This window comes from Stylophora pistillata, chromosome 14 (genome assembly GCF_964205215.1).
Source record: "Stylophora pistillata chromosome 14, jaStyPist1.2, whole genome shotgun sequence".
NCBI lineage: Eukaryota > Metazoa > Cnidaria > Anthozoa > Scleractinia > Pocilloporidae > Stylophora > Stylophora pistillata.
Genome location: NC_142532.1, coordinates 18,452,893 through 18,469,440, shown reverse-complemented (window position 1 = coordinate 18,469,440; position 16,548 = coordinate 18,452,893). Strand labels below are relative to the sequence as shown.

Sequence of the window (16,548 nt, the reverse complement as noted above, 5' to 3'; positions counted from 1 at the left end):
GACTGCCATATTTCCGAGTTTCTTCGAAAGCATATGAGGCATTGTTTTTGGATAGAATCATCGACTTAAGATCGGTCAAAGCTACGGACTTTAGCCGGTCTTGGAGATCTTTTTTAAAACCAGTATTTTCAAGCGTCTAGGGTTCAAGAAGCTGGCCCAACGGTTCGACACTTGAAGGATTTTAGGTCGTCATTATCAATTGCGACCATGTCCAAAGGACATAGTAGAGGTGTATATTCAACCGAGAATATGCGGTAGTCTGTACGCCCGACTAGATCACTTGTTAATTGCTTGAAGCGAGGACAATAGAACTTATCATGGCAGCAGCGAGTGAAGCACCAGCCGAGGAAAGACTGAAACAACTTGAAAATCTTTTCTCTTACGGAGGAAAAGAGAAAGGGTCTTACAGCACGGAGACCTTATTAGACATTTTACTGTTGTTGTACGATGAGTGTTGTAATTCTACCCTTCGTAGAGACAAAAATATCAGTGAATTTATTGAGAATGGTAAGTGAAGAATCAGCATTGAAACGAAACGCTGAGCTTGTGGCTTATGACAGCCCGGTTATTCTAACTGCGACAGTTGCTTGCGGACTTGGTTGCTGATGTGTCTGTTGTTGCGTTCATTGCAGTGAAGCCGATAGCCACGAAGATTAAAACTCTTCGTTTGCGCCGTGAAGATTTTGATCCACTAACCTTGATTGGTAAAGGGGCGTTTGGAGAAGTAAGAATCCTGAATTTTTTGATGGGAATAAAGTTTTATGTCCAAGTTAACATAATTCTCTTTAACAGAGTACGTGAACTTTCCTATCGAATTCTCTAATTATAGGTGACTGTGGTTCGAATGAAATCCAATGACAGAATATACGCTATGAAGACTTTGAACAAATGGGAAATGTTGAAAAGAGCCGAGGTGAGTAGCTCATTCATCTATTTAGTGAAATGTTGTTTAGTCTTTTGGGTTAATTTCGACCCGACGATTGGCTCCGCTTTGGTCTTGTGGAAATTAAATGAGTTGAAACTGCGTGTCTGGAAAGTGTAAGTTCTTATTTGACACTCTTGCAATCCACAGTCGTTTGCTAAGCGACTTTACCATTGATCAAATGTTGATTTTTTGACAAATTTCAGCGTTTGGATCAGTTTGCGAGACAGGTTATACCGAACGAATGGAAGTTCAGTAGTCTCTAATTGGAACACAGTGCGCGGTATTCGCACAGTTTCGGTTTGCACTTGAAATGCACCGGTGCGGATTAAAATACACCACGTTATGCCAAAAGTATCTACTTTGACCACAGGCGTAAGGCTTCCCTCTACTCAGAACACATAGCAGTGTTTGCCTGGAAGGTTTTTGCGAAGAAGGTCGATATTTCCTTTGTTTCCTATTTCTGAGCTGCCTTTACTCAATTTAATGCTTAGTTTCGATGCTCCATTAGCTTTTGAGTAGGAAATTCTTGTGCTCTGAATCGTGAAACACAGCTTTTGTTTATATTCATGTAAATATGACTTTGTTTAGATCCAACAGAGAGGTTAGTTTTAAGTGAATCAAGGATCGTAAGTTTCTTTTCGTGACTCCTTCCGTGTCAGAGGTTGTATTGCGAAAAAAAAAAATACAGTATAATGTTCACCTCTGTAGCTGACAGATGTACTCGTTTTTCTTTGGTTTCAATGATTATAATTCTTCTGTCGTAACTTCTGGAAAAACGAAAGAACAGCTGTAATTGTATTATCAATATATGGTTACTGTAAGGTGCATCATCTTAATCATTTCTATGTACAGTAAACGTAATGTTACCGTCAGATGTACAGTTTGAATATCGAATTAATAGCATGAAATCTTAGCCTTCAAAGAAGGGGTGTTTTATTAACGAGGATGACAGGTCACGTTAGAGCAAGTTTGCATTCTGTTGGCTCTATAAATAATTCAACTCGATCCCCAATACAAATACAAAGTTAGTTAAGAAATGCTGAATATATAACGTCATCCACAGCATGTCTGAAATAGGAACAGTAAACTGTTTTGTGTTATATGATCAGTTCCTAAGTACATACATGTTTAATACTAAATTACAAGTAGAGTCACATGAGGATTTTAGTACTACATTCCTTTACAAACTAGAAGATAAAAAAAGTGCAACACTAGAAATTGATATAGCTTAACTTTTTTTTTACTTGTTGTCTGGAGATGAAGAATGTGGCATCATAGGGTTAAGAAATGACCACAATGAAATATATGTCAACTTATTTAACATTGTTTAAACGATGTAAAATGTCAAAATCAACTTTGACAGCTCCTCATATCTTGATCATTTTAATTTCCTGTCTTTTTGTTTTGATTCTGTAGGGTGTTGTGAATATTCTAACTATCTTCTGCTGCACATGCAATGTGCTGTGTCTATGTTATCTTTAAAATTCACATTCCACCATTCTCTTGTTTTGTCCGATATCTTAAGTTCAGTGTTCACAGTAGTGTCAGATTCTCATTTTAGTAACATGTAGTACATGATAATGATGTTTATTCAGCAACTCGGGCTCATTCAGAGGTTGTTAAATCTGAAAAAGACTAAGTAACTGCAAGAACCAAATGCAAGCTGAAGTAACATTTTGCATAAAAAATTATTTGCCCTTTCAGAAAATTTCTCACATTTTTTCAGATTCATCATGACATCCTCTCATTTCTTTGTTTGTAGTTGAAATAAAAAAGTGTATTTCAACCCACAGTATGTTTACTTAGTACAGCAAGTATGTTTTTAATTTTTGTGTATCCTTAATTTAATTAACAAGAAACCAAGAAATTGTTTTGCAAGCTACATTAGAGATAAGCATCCTGCTTAACATTTCTCATCCAATTTTTCCACGGCCAAGATACACATTTAATCGTCTCATTGTTTCTTTTAATAGCACATTGTTCTTCTTTAAAGTTTATCAATCTAGTTTTGCAGTGAGCTAAATTATATCTATCACATACTTTTTTTAAATTCAATTTTCATTAATTCCTTAAGCTGATGACACTAATGCATAACATGCCTATTGAGTTTAAGGTGTTTTTTATCAAAAGCTTGCTTTTCACTTTGCCTTCAACTGTATTATAATAACCTGTCAATTAATGAAGCAGTTAATTACTGTCTCCTGAAAATGTGAAAGTCCTGATAACAAACACAATTTTTGAATATAGTTTGTCTATCAGTGTTTCAGGCAGAATTTAGATTTTTTTTAAACTTGTAATCTTCAAAGGATAAACGGTGCTTAACGTAAAGTCTCATAACAAACACCAATGAGCAAAAGAATAAAAGTGGAAGTCATGGTTTGCACATAGTTTGTACGTGACCCAAGTTTGACAAGAATGGTGTAATTAACCGGAAGTGAACTTGGGTTAATATCATTACACTAAGCAATTTTTTGATATTCTACAGTGAAAAGTTTCTGTAACGCTTTCGCAATGTAAAGCAAGTTCATCTCAACAAGGGGATTACCAAATCTATTATGGCTTGCTGAAATTTTAAAGAGTAGATCTAAAAGATTCTCGGACACAGTTGGCGGTAATGCAGAAATCACATATTTTATGCAAACACCATCTAGTACAGTTGAACCTATATTAACTAAGTGGCAGATTGTCAAAAGTCAGAAAACTTTCCGCCCTTAACTACTGTAATTTTTTGCCTCTATTTATACGTCACCTTTATTAAGAATTCTTGATTACCCTTGATTGAGTCCTAATGGCCGGTTTATATGGTCTCCACCTGTATTGAAGGGTCCATTAAAGTGTAACCACTTGATTGAAACAAGAGTAATCTCTCAAGTCAAATTTATTCCATGTTTATCTCTGATAATCAATGTCAGCGTATGGAGTTCAAATGTTTCCAATGCAATGCAAGTAAAATTGTTCTTTTAAGCAATTTATCATGTCATCATTTGCATAAGAAGTTGTCACCTTAAAAATGATACTGACAAATGTTTTTTTTTTTTTTAATCATATTTGACACTTAATTCTGTGAAACCTGTATTTAGGTGTCAATTTGTATTAAGTTGTCACCGTGACATTCCCAGTGGGTGACCACAGGATACAAATTCAACTTAATACGCGTCCTCCATATGACCAAGTCTCGTCAAGAAGTTTCCTGAGATAGATAGATAGATAGATAGATGTTTATTAAGAATACCTTAATAGCAGCTGGAAGCTGAATTGCAAAGGTGTACAAATTATGTAAAGGAAATATACAATAAAATCAAACCTAAAAGGTAGCTAATTTACATATACAATTATAATAAATGTTAGTTAAAATGTCTTGCGCTAGCTGGAATGAAAGTATCTCCGAACCGATTTGTTTTAACCCATTAAAGGAAACTCTAAATGGTCTGCGTCATCGTAACTCCATAAGTTGATCTCAGTTATCGAAAAGGAGTAAGTGGTACAAACAATCCAAGGGATTGGAGACGATGTTAAAGAATTTTAAGCAAAGGTCTTCTTCTGTTTTATTGCAGACTGCGTGCTTCAAAGAGGAGAGAGATGTCCTTGTTTATGGAGACAAGAAATGGATTACCACTCTGCATTATGCTTTTCAAGATGCTGATTATTTGGTAAGACCACGATCTCTGATCTTTTACTCTGATTCTGAGCTGCCACCATTTCGGTTGCCATGGCAAATAGAAAAATGGTTTGGCAAGTAAATTTGCCTGGAAAGTCACCAACATGATGACCTAGATTACTCAATGATTGAGGTTAACTATTAAAACAGATGAGTATTTGTATGCAATTTATTACTACCCTTGAATTCTGGCTATAAAGAATTTGCTGAGTAGATATTTTGGGTGATCATTTTATAACTCAAGATTACAAAGTGGCAACTTCAAAACGCATGTAGTGTGAAGCCTTGTAATGGTCACAGCTTGGAGTGCTAGTGATAGTGCAAGTGATAACCTTCTTAATAGTTTCGAGAAATGTTGTTTTGATATCAAGGCTGTGCTCTAAGAAAAATTAAAGGAAGCCCAGCACTCTGATATTGTGAAATCTAGGGTGCCCAGCATATGCTTTTTATGAAAAAACTATGATTCCTAAGTCACCCAAGAGCAAAAGTAAGTCGGCGGGGGTCACTGGGCTCTGCTAGACCACAACCCTTGTTATGACTTTACAGCGAAAAGGTTCAATTGAATGGAAGGTGTGAATGATAACATAATAATTTTTTTTCTTGAATAGTATTTTGTCATGGATTACTACAGTGGAGGGGATCTCCTCACTCTGCTCAGTAAATATGAAGATCATTTGCCAGAAGAAATGGCCAAGTTTTATCTGGCTGAAGTGGTATTGGCTGTAAATTCAATACATAAAATGGACTATGTGCACAGGTAGGAACAGTCTTGAATCCTATAGTGCATTGATGTCTGGTTTGAAGGCGAGTCTGCGTAAGGCTGGTTTCCATATTTCAAAAAGATCACAGGCAATTGGCAGGCGCTCTTTAGAAGCCTGGGATGTATTTTGAAATAAAGAAACATTTCAGATTTCCTAGATTTGTTTCTGGCCATCCTAGACAGTTTGGGATCTCTATAAAAAATCTGGGGGACAGTCAGGAAACAGTGAAATAGCCAATCATCTGGGATTTTCCTGACATTTGAAAACCAGGCTTTACTGGTCTTGCAGCTTAATTATCTGTATCCAAATTTGCCTTTACAATTCTCTAAAACTCTTTTTAATTCTTATTTTTTTAGGGATCTCAAGCCTGACAATCTTCTTCTTGATGTCAGTGGACATATCAGATTAGCAGACTTTGGTTCCTGTTCCAAGCTTGGCAAGAAAGGAACTGTGAGTGTTTCCCTTTCTTAATCCAGTGTTAACTCTTTAACTCCCAGAAGTGATTGACATGTAACTTTTCCCTATAATATCTATACATGATCCAGTAAACAGATAGTGAGAATACTTAAACTTATCAGGTAGAAGTTGTTGCCTTGATTGAAACCAAATTCTCGTAACCAACTACAAGGAAGTGTGTAGCAGTTAGATGGGAGAATTAGCAATAAAATCGTGGAAGTTGAGTGTTAAATTTGGGGAAGGTTGTTTGGGTAAGCATAAGTGGCCATTGTGAGGCACCATCACAGTGGCATTGGAATTGACATTGGAATTAAATATTGAAGTCTGAATACACAGCCCAGTTAATGGCAAAACTGCTCTGTGTGAGTTAGTGATGGAGACTTCTGGCCAGCATTCCTCTAATTCTAACCCTCCTACTCACTGAAATAATAATTGAACCTGGAACTATACAATTTTCTTATATCCCTTTTTCATTCCATAGGTGAGATCAGCTGTTGCTGTGGGAACCCCTGATTACATCTCTCCTGAAATCCTGCAGGTATGTTTATGTGTCAGTTTTTATAGCAGACTTTTGTTACAAATGTATGTCTAACTATCAAAACTGAAGACTGATCTTCCTAGATTAACACAGTGTCCATAATTTTTCATGTACATTGATTAAGAAAAACGGTCTCACTTCACCCTTTGTAACTATCTTGATCTTGTGGGGAATTTTTTCTTTGTTCCACACTCAATCGCCATGACATGACGAAAACCATTGTTCTCTATTTCTTTACTGAGCTCAAAACTTACCATCTCTCTTATTCTGTTTACAAAACATGAGGCTATCAACATTATGATCCAAGCAATATGCAGGATGCACTTCACACTTAAACTTCATAATGGGCCTTGCTCACCATGGATTTTCTTTGGCTCAGCCAGTAGTCCAGTGGTCAGTGCGCTGGACTCTGGGTCAGTTGGCCTGGGTTCAAGTCCTGGATGGGGCATGACATTGTGTCCTTAAGCAAGATGCTTCACTCATATTGCTTTGTCTTCTCGGATAAGACGTAAAGCCGTAGGTCCCGTTTCTTGCAGGGTTAGGGGTAGGAGACGTAAATTTCCCATGCGCGAGATTACTGTGTAGTGGATGTCCTCCCCGGGGTGGGATGGGTGGGAAGGTGAGATCGCTACATGGACTGAAGCGGCTGCCAGAGGCGCCTGATAAAAATGCTGACGTCCGATCTCAACCTTACGATACTGTTAAGCGCGAATGAATATATCCACATAGAAGTCTGCATGATATAAATGTAAAAATGTAAATGTAAATGTGGAGTATGGGAGGGAGGAATCAGAAGGTCTCAGGTTCAATTTCTCTTGGGGACTCCATATTTTTCCTTTGTCTGACAGTTATGACAAGATGAAAAACATCTTTCTTTATTTCTTTACCAAGCTCAAAACTTACCATTCTTATCCTTTCATGATCTCTTTTACTTTGTACAGGCCATGGAAGATGGGAGAGGTGAATATGGAGTTGAATGCGATTGGTGGTCCTTGGGTGTGTGCATGTATGAAATGCTCTTTGGAGAAACTCCATTTTATGCAGAATCTTTGGTGGAAACCTACAGCAAAATCATGGGCCACACGGTAAGTCTTTAAAATTTAGTATTTCTGTTGTCTCCTGCACTTAAAGTAAGGGTTACTCTTTGTAAATTTGGTAATATTACTGATCTAGTCAAGTCTCAAGAAAGTTATTTGATGTGAAACCCTTAACAAATGATGCCTATGGCTAATAAAAATTGACCAATCTGAGGGGTGAATATGAAGATGAGTGGGCCCTTTGGGGGTTTTTCTCGTTAATTGTTGAAAAAATCCATCAAAATAGAGGGGAGTTGACCAATTGAGCCTTAAACTCCCAAGATCTTCTTGTCAAATCTCCCTTCCAGTAGCTACATGTTTCCTTTTAAACTAGTTTTGAGAAATCGGTGTTAGAACTGTAGATTGAGATAACAACTTCTTCCTGATAAGTTTGAGTATTCTCATTACCTGTTTGCTGGATAGTGTATGGATATTATAGGGAGAAGTTACATGTTAATCACTTCTGGGAGTTAAGGGCAGGTAGAGTAAAATTGGTTGAAATTAATAATTAGATGTTTAAAGTGTGAGTTCTCTTGCAGGGCAAGTTTAATTTCCCTTCTGATGTAGAAGTTTCAAATAATGCAAGAGATTTAATGCAGAGGTTTGTTTGATGAATTTCAATCATTAGTCTGGGAGGTTAAGAATATTGAATGTAACAAAGGGCAAAAATTGATTTCCTTGCTGGCTGCTGTTAGTTGTTTCTGCATAAAGTTGAAATGTTTACATCAACTTTTGACACAGGGCTCGCGACTAAACTTTTCAACTTACTAGCCAAGTGGCTCGTGACCACTTGGATGTTATGGCAATTTCAGTTTGTTTACTAGCCAAACTGGCTAGTGGAAATAAAAAACCACTAGCCAAAACTGAATGTCTTCTAGTCTGTGGCTATTTGGCTACTGTTAGTGTTGAGCCTTGTGACAAGAGGGTTTTCTTCTCTTTGTTTGCTGTTGGGAGCATTACTGCAAGGATTTGCTTTGTTAAATGGTGTGCATTGTTAAGTTATGTCCCTGCAAGCCCTTGTAAGAGACCATAATATTTTTTAAGAACCTATGCTTGGGTAACTTTCCAAGTTAAATCTGTGCTTTTAGATCACTTTTGTTCTGTTTGTTTTACAGACTGTGTTGTAAAATAGAACAAAGATTAGGTCAAAATGGGATTGATGATTTTCGAAATCACCCTTTCTTTGAGGGAATTGACTGGGACGACATTGGTGACAGTAAGTTTATGTTAAATTGTAAATGATAATGATAATAATGATAATAATATATGTTAATAATAATAATGATAATAATAATAATATACATTAATTGAAGCTCCCCCTTAGGGGCTTTTCAGCCACAATGTAGACTAAGAGCTTAAAAATCCTCACTGGCAGGAGGCAGACCAGTGGGCTATTTACAGAGCGCAGCCGAGGAGTTGAACTAGGGGCAACTGATAACAAATCCAGTGAGTGGCAGGGTGGAAGACTTGAACCCGGGACACCGCATTACAAGTCCAGCACCCTAACCACTTGGCCACGCTGCCTCCTTTTGGACTCATGAGTCCTAAGGGGGGAGTTTCACATTTCTTGGTCCTTCAAGAGGGTAGTTTCAATGAAGAGATGGAGGGGGGGGGGGAGGGGGGGAAGGGGGAGTTGATAGAGAGGAAACTTATCAAAGTGTCTCTGGTAAATATTGTGGCAAGTTGTCATGGTATGGAAGTTTGCATAATGGGAGAAATGGATCTAAGCAGGAAGCGTCTCAGCATGAAAACTTTTCAGTCCTTAGGTTTTGTAACAGAAAACTGTTTGGTGAACTCAACTAATTGCTGGGAGGTTACCTGCAATTGGCTGAGATCTTGTGTAAAAGGAAAGGGTGGTTGCAGTAGTCCTACAATGTGGAAACTGGGACTTGCTCATGTGGTTTTAAGTTGGTAGACGTCTACAATAGGTGTGATTATGTTCGGTTTTGCATTTTACAGCTGTTCCACCATATGTCCCTGAAGTCAGTAGTCCATCAGATACTTCAAACTTTGATGTGGACATTGATGAATCAAGAGCAAATGTATGTGCTGTGATTGTTTTTCTGATCATGTTTTTACATAATGTAGATGACAGAGAGTTCACAAGTGGTCTAGATGCTCCCACACGGTTTATCTGTTTGTTTAGGAGTCAGGCATGCAATTTCAATTTTCTTTTTGTGAGTTAACTGTCTGTCTTTGTTTGAGTAGTTGTACTCCTGCAAAAGCTCGCCAAAATAAAAGATATATATATTTTAAAAGAATTAGATAAGTTTGTGAAAATGTTATTCTGTAAGCTTTTAATTCTAAATAGTTTTTATTGGCACCGATTTCAACTTAATCTTTAGGACGCAATGAGGCCATCATCTGTTTCCCCTTTTACTGGACATCATTTGCCGTTCATTGGATTTTCATTCACAGAGAACAGGTTTGTGAACGTCTTTAAATGCTTTTCATCCGAATTTAGGACGTTGTTTGCCAGTGCTCCCTGCCCATTGCAGGGTGGCCACTTTATTTAAGGTCTGCTTTTCACAGAACTCAAGGTAGAGTATCTAGATTCTATGTCCTGGTTTTAAGACATTTTGAGTTCAAAGAGAGTAACGTTTCGTGTTTCCTTTAAGCGTAAGTAAGTCCAATTGGATATTGAGGTTATGCTCATTGTTAAACTAATATAGTTACTACGTTTTCCACCCACACCAGTCGACTGTCTGATAAAGCTCATTCTGTGATAAAGGAAGCAGGGCAGGTCACTTTGGAACCGGTCACAAATAATGGTAATTTGTATAAAATGCTTTGCATCTTTGTGTTTTTTTTTTTTTTGAGTGGCACAAGTCAGATTTGAGTCTCAACTTATATTTAAGGGGTTTGTAAGAGTTTTCAAGATTTTTTAACATGCTCAAGCCCATCACCAAGTGTCTCAAGTTTGAGGTCTTGGCTTAAAGCCAGGCCCAGCTTAGAGGCTGATAGATAAAGCACATGCAAAACTAGTAACCTTTGAAGTTCCTAGATCTTATCAGCAATACTCTGATCCAGAGGTTAAAAATTCCCTTATAAATTTATATTAAAAATTGTTGCATACCAAGGGAAGGTATTTAACACCAGAAAGCGGGAACTTTTGCATCTTATTGTCATCTTATTTGATGAATGACATTGAGAAGAAGTTTCATGTTTATTGTCTCTTAAAGCCATTTGGTTAAGGCAGTTTTGTACTTTTTGTTATTCCAAAACCTTGCTCTTCTTTAATTTTATTATACTATTAAATCTAATTTTGAGTTGTTTTTTTAAACAAGTTCCTAGCTCGCTGTCTGTTGAAGCTTATGAAAGAAGAATACAGAGGCTAGAGAGGGAGAAATCCGAACTGGCCAGAAAGCTTCAAGGTGAGCCCCTCTTTTGGAAGTTTCCTTTTATTACATGACTCGGGCAGTCAGAGGGCCAATAACAAATCAACCAATCAAAATGCTCTATTGCCGGTCAATATTCTCTCAGTATTGGACCGGACACTGTCCCGAATGGTCCCAAATAATACCGTACTTGTGTCCCTTTGAACTTCAGTCATATGATAAATCTCTTATTAACCAAGCTTGCTCGAGACCGTACTGGAAGAATATCGGCCCTCAGTCTTTTTTGTACGGACGGAGCTACGCTCGGTCCGTACTGTCAAGACCTTGGGCCAATAACCGCCTCCCGGTTAGCTCAATGGATAGAGCGCTGGACTGTTGTGCGGGAGGTCGAGGGTTCGAGCCCCGGCCGGACCAACACTCAGGGTCTTAAAATAATAGAGAAGAATTTGCTGCCTTTCTATAACATCAAGAAATGGTTAGATATTCTAGTCTTCTCGGATAGGGACGAATAAATGGAGGTCCCGTCTCCTGCAGGGTTGGGGTAGGAGACGTTAATTTCCCACACACGAGATTACTGTGCGATGGATGTCCTCCCCTGGGGTGGGATGGGTGGGAGGGTGGACTAGCACGAATGGTTCCTATGTTCCTTTCTAGTCCTTCCCCACTGCAAAACTTAATGCAGTGAAAATGGACTAAATTAAATTAAATTAATATTCTCCCAGTACAGCCCTTGCGCTTGGTTAATAAGATATATTTATTCCCAAACACACTAGGATACAGAGAGGCAATGGAGAGTTTGGACTACCGTATGCAAATGATCCCGGGGGGGGGGGGGGGTCAAAACTACATCTCCCTGGTTGAGTCCTGTGAGAGTTAAGCCATCTTTACTCTGCTTATCAATACTGCTTACTAAATTTCATTTGAATTGTTTTACAGAATCCACTAAAGCTTTGCAAGATCAAGCACTGTCTGTAGATGGATCTAAAAGCGATCATATGGACACAAGGGAAGTGAAAAGACTAAAAGATGAAATGACATCAATGAAGAAGAAAATCATGGGTAAGTGGATGCTTGTTGAATCTTATATCCATTTTTTTTTGTTTTTACAAAAATTCAACTTACTGTACGTAAACCTTCCTGTTTGTCCCCGAGGGGTTATTTGATTTCCCACACTCCCAGAGGGGGGCGGGGGTCTATAACAGAGTGGGTAGGGCTGAACACTAACGGTAACCCACTAGTCACAGACTAGTAGACATTCAGTTTTGGCTAGTGGTTTTCAATTTCCACTAGCCCGTTTGGCTAGTAAAACAGACTGAAATTGTCGTAACATCTATAAACATCTAAGATGTCACTAGCCACTTGGCTAGTAAGTTGAAAAGTTAGTGTCAAGCCCTGGTGGGGCTCATCATATTATGAATTGATGGTTGAGGTACAACTCAATTTCTTTTTGTCTTGATGTAATGAATAACGTATTTAATCTAAATTTCTTTGGTTGAAAAAGGAAACATGTACAGCCTTTATAATTTACAAGCCCATAACCAATGAAACACAATATACTGTAACTACTACTTGACAATTTTTGGTTCTGATGGAGAGGGAAAGGGGAGTGTTTATTAGACACTTGAGGGTGTCTTTTTTGGGTGTGTTGGGTTCAAATATTTGGAGCCTAACAGAGTGCTATAATGGCCCTCATTCAAGAAAGTTGATTGTTTCTTTATTTGGAATGAACAGAGTACGAGGCTCAATCTTCTGACTTAGAGAAAGAACTGCAAGATGTGCTGACCTCTCGGAAAGACCTGGAATCAACTAACGAAGGCAAGCTTTTTCCACTAATCAGATTAATGACTCTTTCTTCTTTCTGCTATCCATTTCCTTGTATATTTGTGTAGAGAATTTGTTGAAACAACAAGATAACATATATGAGCTGATTAGTCTGTCACAGGGGCGACAAGGGTAATGCCATGTGTTTTGATATATCAATGTGTCTTGCATGACCGTGTTTTTGGGAAAGACATCAAGAAACAGTACCACCATTTCTGTTTGCCCAGGAAAACTGAAAAGCATAAGTAAAGATGAAGGGTGCAGTTGCTTTCTTCTGTTATAGGGTACAGCCAGTTAACAGTTAAACGGCATGTAAGTGCCCTACAGTGATGAGTTACAGTTGTCTGATGCTGTCTTTCTGTTGTCAGAAATGAGTGCCAAGATGCGGTCCTTGGATAGAGAAAACAGAGGCTTAAAAATGGAGAAAGAGGACATTGAAAGAGTAAGTTGAGTTACATGTACTTTTCCTTTTAAATTTCTTGTTCTGTGAACTGTAATCTTGATAGAAAAGATTTACCGTGAAAACCCGCAGATAAGCTGCACCTTTTTTTCCAAAAATCATTGTTAGAAATTGGGGGGGTGGCTTATCTGCAGGAACATTTGAAAAAGTTGTTTTGAATGTCCATTTTCACGTCCGATCTAATGCCTGGTTACTAAGCTTTGAATGTTCTGCTTGTGTTCTTGTTGTAAGGCAAAAATCTATGGAAAAACTGTGTTGAATGATGAATTTTCTGTCAACAAATACTAGAAAAAGATCAATCATATGTCAAAGTTGGTAGAAATGGTGTCATTATACTAAAGTGCTAAAATTGTGGGTAAGACTTTGAAAGATTTTCTGTTGCAATGCAAATAGTGAGTTTGCGTTCGATGAACAGCTGATGAAGAAGACTTCTCAAGACTCAACTTTGGATTTTTTTCAAAAACACTTTTTTTCCAAGATTTGAGCTGCTAAATTCAGGGTGTGGCTTATCTGTGGGTTTTTACGGTATGTAAATTTCCCTACAAGTGTCTCGCTCTCTGTCGCCTGAAACCTTAGGTTCTTCAGGAGGCCAATGAAAAAATAGCCTCACAGCAAAAGGAATTGAAAGAAGCACACAACCAGAGAAAACTAGCCATGGCAGAGTTTAGTGAGCTGAATGACAAGCTGGCAGACATAAGATCACAGAAAACCAAGGTGTCAAGGATGCTTCGTGAAAAAGAGGAAGAATTGGGTAAGAACTTTTTGTCTTTTCTTTTGCTTCCAATTTTAAGGGTGCAGACTAGTAGAAATTCAGTTTAGGCTAGTGGTTTTCGATTCCCAATTGCAAGTCTGGCTAGTAAAGAAACTGCAAATTATCTTAGCATCTCAAGTTGTCACTTGCCACTTAGCTAGTAAGTTGAAAAGTAAGTGGCGAGCGCTGGTGCATGTGAATATCTTCCCTAATGTTGAAGGGGTTGCTGCTGTAAGTTACTGACCAAGTTTTTCCCCCTTACTATGGCTCAAAGCTGCATCACAAATGCCATTAATTGAAGGGCAAAAAAATTTCACTAACTTGCAGCCCAGTATGTGAAGACAGAGTGATCAAGATAATGGTATGAGTGTATTAGGAGTTGGCAAAGCAATTTCTAGGAGGCGGCGTGGCCGAGTGGTTACGGTGCTGGACTTGTAATCTGGTGTCCCGGGTTCAAGTCTTCCGCCCGGGCACTCACTGGATTTAATCTCAGTTGCCCCTAGTTCAACTCCTCGGCTGCGCTCTGTAAATAGCCCACTGGTCTGCCTCCTGTCGGTGGGGATTTTTTTTTTTTTTTTTTTTTTTTTTGGGACTAACTAAGCACTTAGTTAGCCTACATTGTGGCTGAAAAGCAACTAAGGGGGAGCTCCAATTAACATATATTATTCTTATTATTTCTAGTCTTGTGAAATGACTTTAAAGGACTGATGCATTTCATGTAATTAAAAGAAATCAAAAGATAAAAAAAAAAGACTTTCATTCAGCCTCACAATTTAAGAACAACTGGGACTGAAGTGAAGTTTTGGTTTTGAAAGCAGCATTAAATTCAAATGGGCCAAAATGCATGATGGTTGAGCTCTCTAAATTGAGTGAAGGATATGATAAAAGAAATTAATTTTCAATATCTGGTATTATTCTTTTCTAGTCACTGAACACTTTTTTTTTTATAGAATCCACCCTACAAAAGCTTGATGGTCTCAGGCAAGAAGTTCGCAATGCTGACCGAAAAAAGAGAGAAGTGAGTTTTTTTGAAAACCTCTGAGACTAGTGTACTGATTTCCACAATTTTTTTTTTTTTTTGGTGACAGCCATTTCTCACTATTAAGAACAATTGCAATAACTTGATATAAAATCCAAAGTTTTTATTTTGATCTTGAAGGCAGATGTTAATTTTTCTTTTTGACCACATTTCCATAGGAAGTTGGTATTTTTGTTTGTGTATCGAATGAAATATTGTGATTGCAAGAAGAGGAGTAATATTTCAACATTATTACATCTGTTTTTGTTGATATTAGCTTGCTGCTCAGGTGGAGGAAATGTCATCAGAAGCTAATAAGGAACGGAAACTTAGGGCTAGAAGTGATCAGGTAAGGAAATATTAGTTGCCATCCTTACTATATAAATTTTGATTGCAGTGCCATTCATTGAGTAGACTTTTTCATTGAGTTCTAATCTGGTTGTGTTCCTTCTAGAATGCCAAGCAACTTGAGGAGGAAATAGAATACCTTAAGGTAAAGTCAAGTATTCTTTCATTTGAGATGGGACTGTTTTGTGCAAATTCAAATGTCAATATAGCAAAGGCTAATTTACTTAATATGTGACTGTCTCTTTTAAATGTAATCTGTTGGTACTTTTGCTGAAATTATAATCAGAGAAAGAAGTGAACTCATCAAAAGCTACATTTTTTGTAGCCAGAAACATGGACTGTTGTCTTAGAATTATTGACATGCTGGCTGCCGACTGTCATATATTGCTTTATTGATTTAGAATATATTGATGAATATAAACTTACCTGTCTTTATCTCAGGCCAAGCAGAGAAGTCTTGGAAGACCATTTGCCACAGACACAACAGCTGAGGAACAACAGCAGGAAATCACAAGGTAATGTAGACTATGGAATCTGACTGAATATGTATGGAATGTCAGATAACTCGCCCCCTGGACAATAAGCCCCAGAAAACTCACCCCCGATCTTCAGACAACTGGCCCCCAATATGGAAACACTTCTGTTGAATGTCAGACTTCTCGCCCCCCTGGACAATTAGCCCCAGACAACTCGCCCCCTGGACAATTAGCCCCAGACAACTCGCCCCCCTGGACAATTAGCCCCAGACAACTCGCCCCCCTGGACAATTAGCCCCAGAAAACTCGCCCCCCTGGACAATAAGCCCCAGACAACTCACCCCCGATCTTCAGACAACTGGCCCCCAATATGGAAACACTTCTGTTGAATGTCAGACTTCTCGCCCCCCTGGACAATTAGCCCCAGACAACTCGCCCCCCTGGACAATTAGCCCCAGACAACTCGCCCCCCTGGACAATTAGCCCCAGAAAACTCGCCCCCCTGGACAATAAGCCCCAGACAACTCACCCCCGATCTTCAGACAACTGGCCCCCAATATGGAAACACTTCTGTTGAATGTCAGACTTCTCGCCCCCCTGGACAATTAGCCCCAGACAACTGGCCCCCCTGGACAATTAGCCCCAGACAACTCGCCCCCCTGGACAATTAGCCCCAGAAAACTCGCCCCCCTGGACAATAAGCCCCAGACAACTCACCCCCGATCTTCAGACAACTGGCCCCCAATATGGAAACACTTCTGTTGAATGTCAGACTTCTCACCCCCCTGGACAATTAGCCCCAGACAACTCGCCCCCCTGGACAATTAGCCCCAGACAACTCGCCCCCCTGGACAATTAGCCCCAGACAACTCGCCCCCCTGGACAATTAGCCCCAGAAAACTCGCCCCCCTGGACAATTAGC

At 38.7% G+C, this 16,548-nt stretch overlaps 1 protein-coding gene across 9 annotated transcripts in view; it reads left to right on the top strand.

Moving 5' to 3' along the window:
• Positions 1 to 16,548, top strand: part of LOC111325725 (serine/threonine-protein kinase MRCK beta) — a 55,652-nt gene continuing 39,104 nt past the window's right edge. For 6 of the 9 annotated variants that reach the window (XM_088745551.1, XM_088745549.1, XM_022929594.2 and 3 more), the window contains exons 1-22: positions 2 to 507; positions 633 to 724; positions 830 to 913; positions 4,480 to 4,575; positions 5,192 to 5,340; positions 5,701 to 5,794; positions 6,282 to 6,338; positions 7,280 to 7,423; positions 7,954 to 8,015; positions 8,530 to 8,630; positions 9,374 to 9,456; positions 9,760 to 9,839; positions 10,112 to 10,185; positions 10,702 to 10,788; positions 11,689 to 11,811; positions 12,484 to 12,567; positions 12,942 to 13,015; positions 13,610 to 13,784; positions 14,735 to 14,802; positions 15,080 to 15,151; positions 15,257 to 15,295; positions 15,592 to 15,665. In XM_088745551.1, coding sequence (XP_088601677.1) covers positions 318 to 507; positions 633 to 724; positions 830 to 913; positions 4,480 to 4,575; positions 5,192 to 5,340; positions 5,701 to 5,794; positions 6,282 to 6,338; positions 7,280 to 7,423; positions 7,954 to 8,015; positions 8,530 to 8,630; positions 9,374 to 9,456; positions 9,760 to 9,839; positions 10,112 to 10,185; positions 10,702 to 10,788; positions 11,689 to 11,811; positions 12,484 to 12,567; positions 12,942 to 13,015; positions 13,610 to 13,784; positions 14,735 to 14,802; positions 15,080 to 15,151; positions 15,257 to 15,295; positions 15,592 to 15,665 — 2,102 coding nt within the window. In that variant the 5' untranslated portion in view covers positions 2 to 317. Of the gene's footprint in view, positions 508 to 632; positions 725 to 829; positions 914 to 4,479; positions 4,576 to 5,191; positions 5,341 to 5,700; positions 5,795 to 6,281; positions 6,339 to 7,279; positions 7,424 to 7,953; positions 8,016 to 8,529; positions 8,631 to 9,373; positions 9,457 to 9,759; positions 9,840 to 10,111; positions 10,186 to 10,701; positions 10,789 to 11,688; positions 11,812 to 12,483; positions 12,568 to 12,941; positions 13,016 to 13,609; positions 13,785 to 14,734; positions 14,803 to 15,079; positions 15,152 to 15,256; positions 15,296 to 15,591; positions 15,666 to 16,548 lie in introns of all 9 variants that reach the window. The other 3 variants (XM_088745547.1, XM_088745544.1, XM_088745546.1) reach the window with 1 other exon arrangement.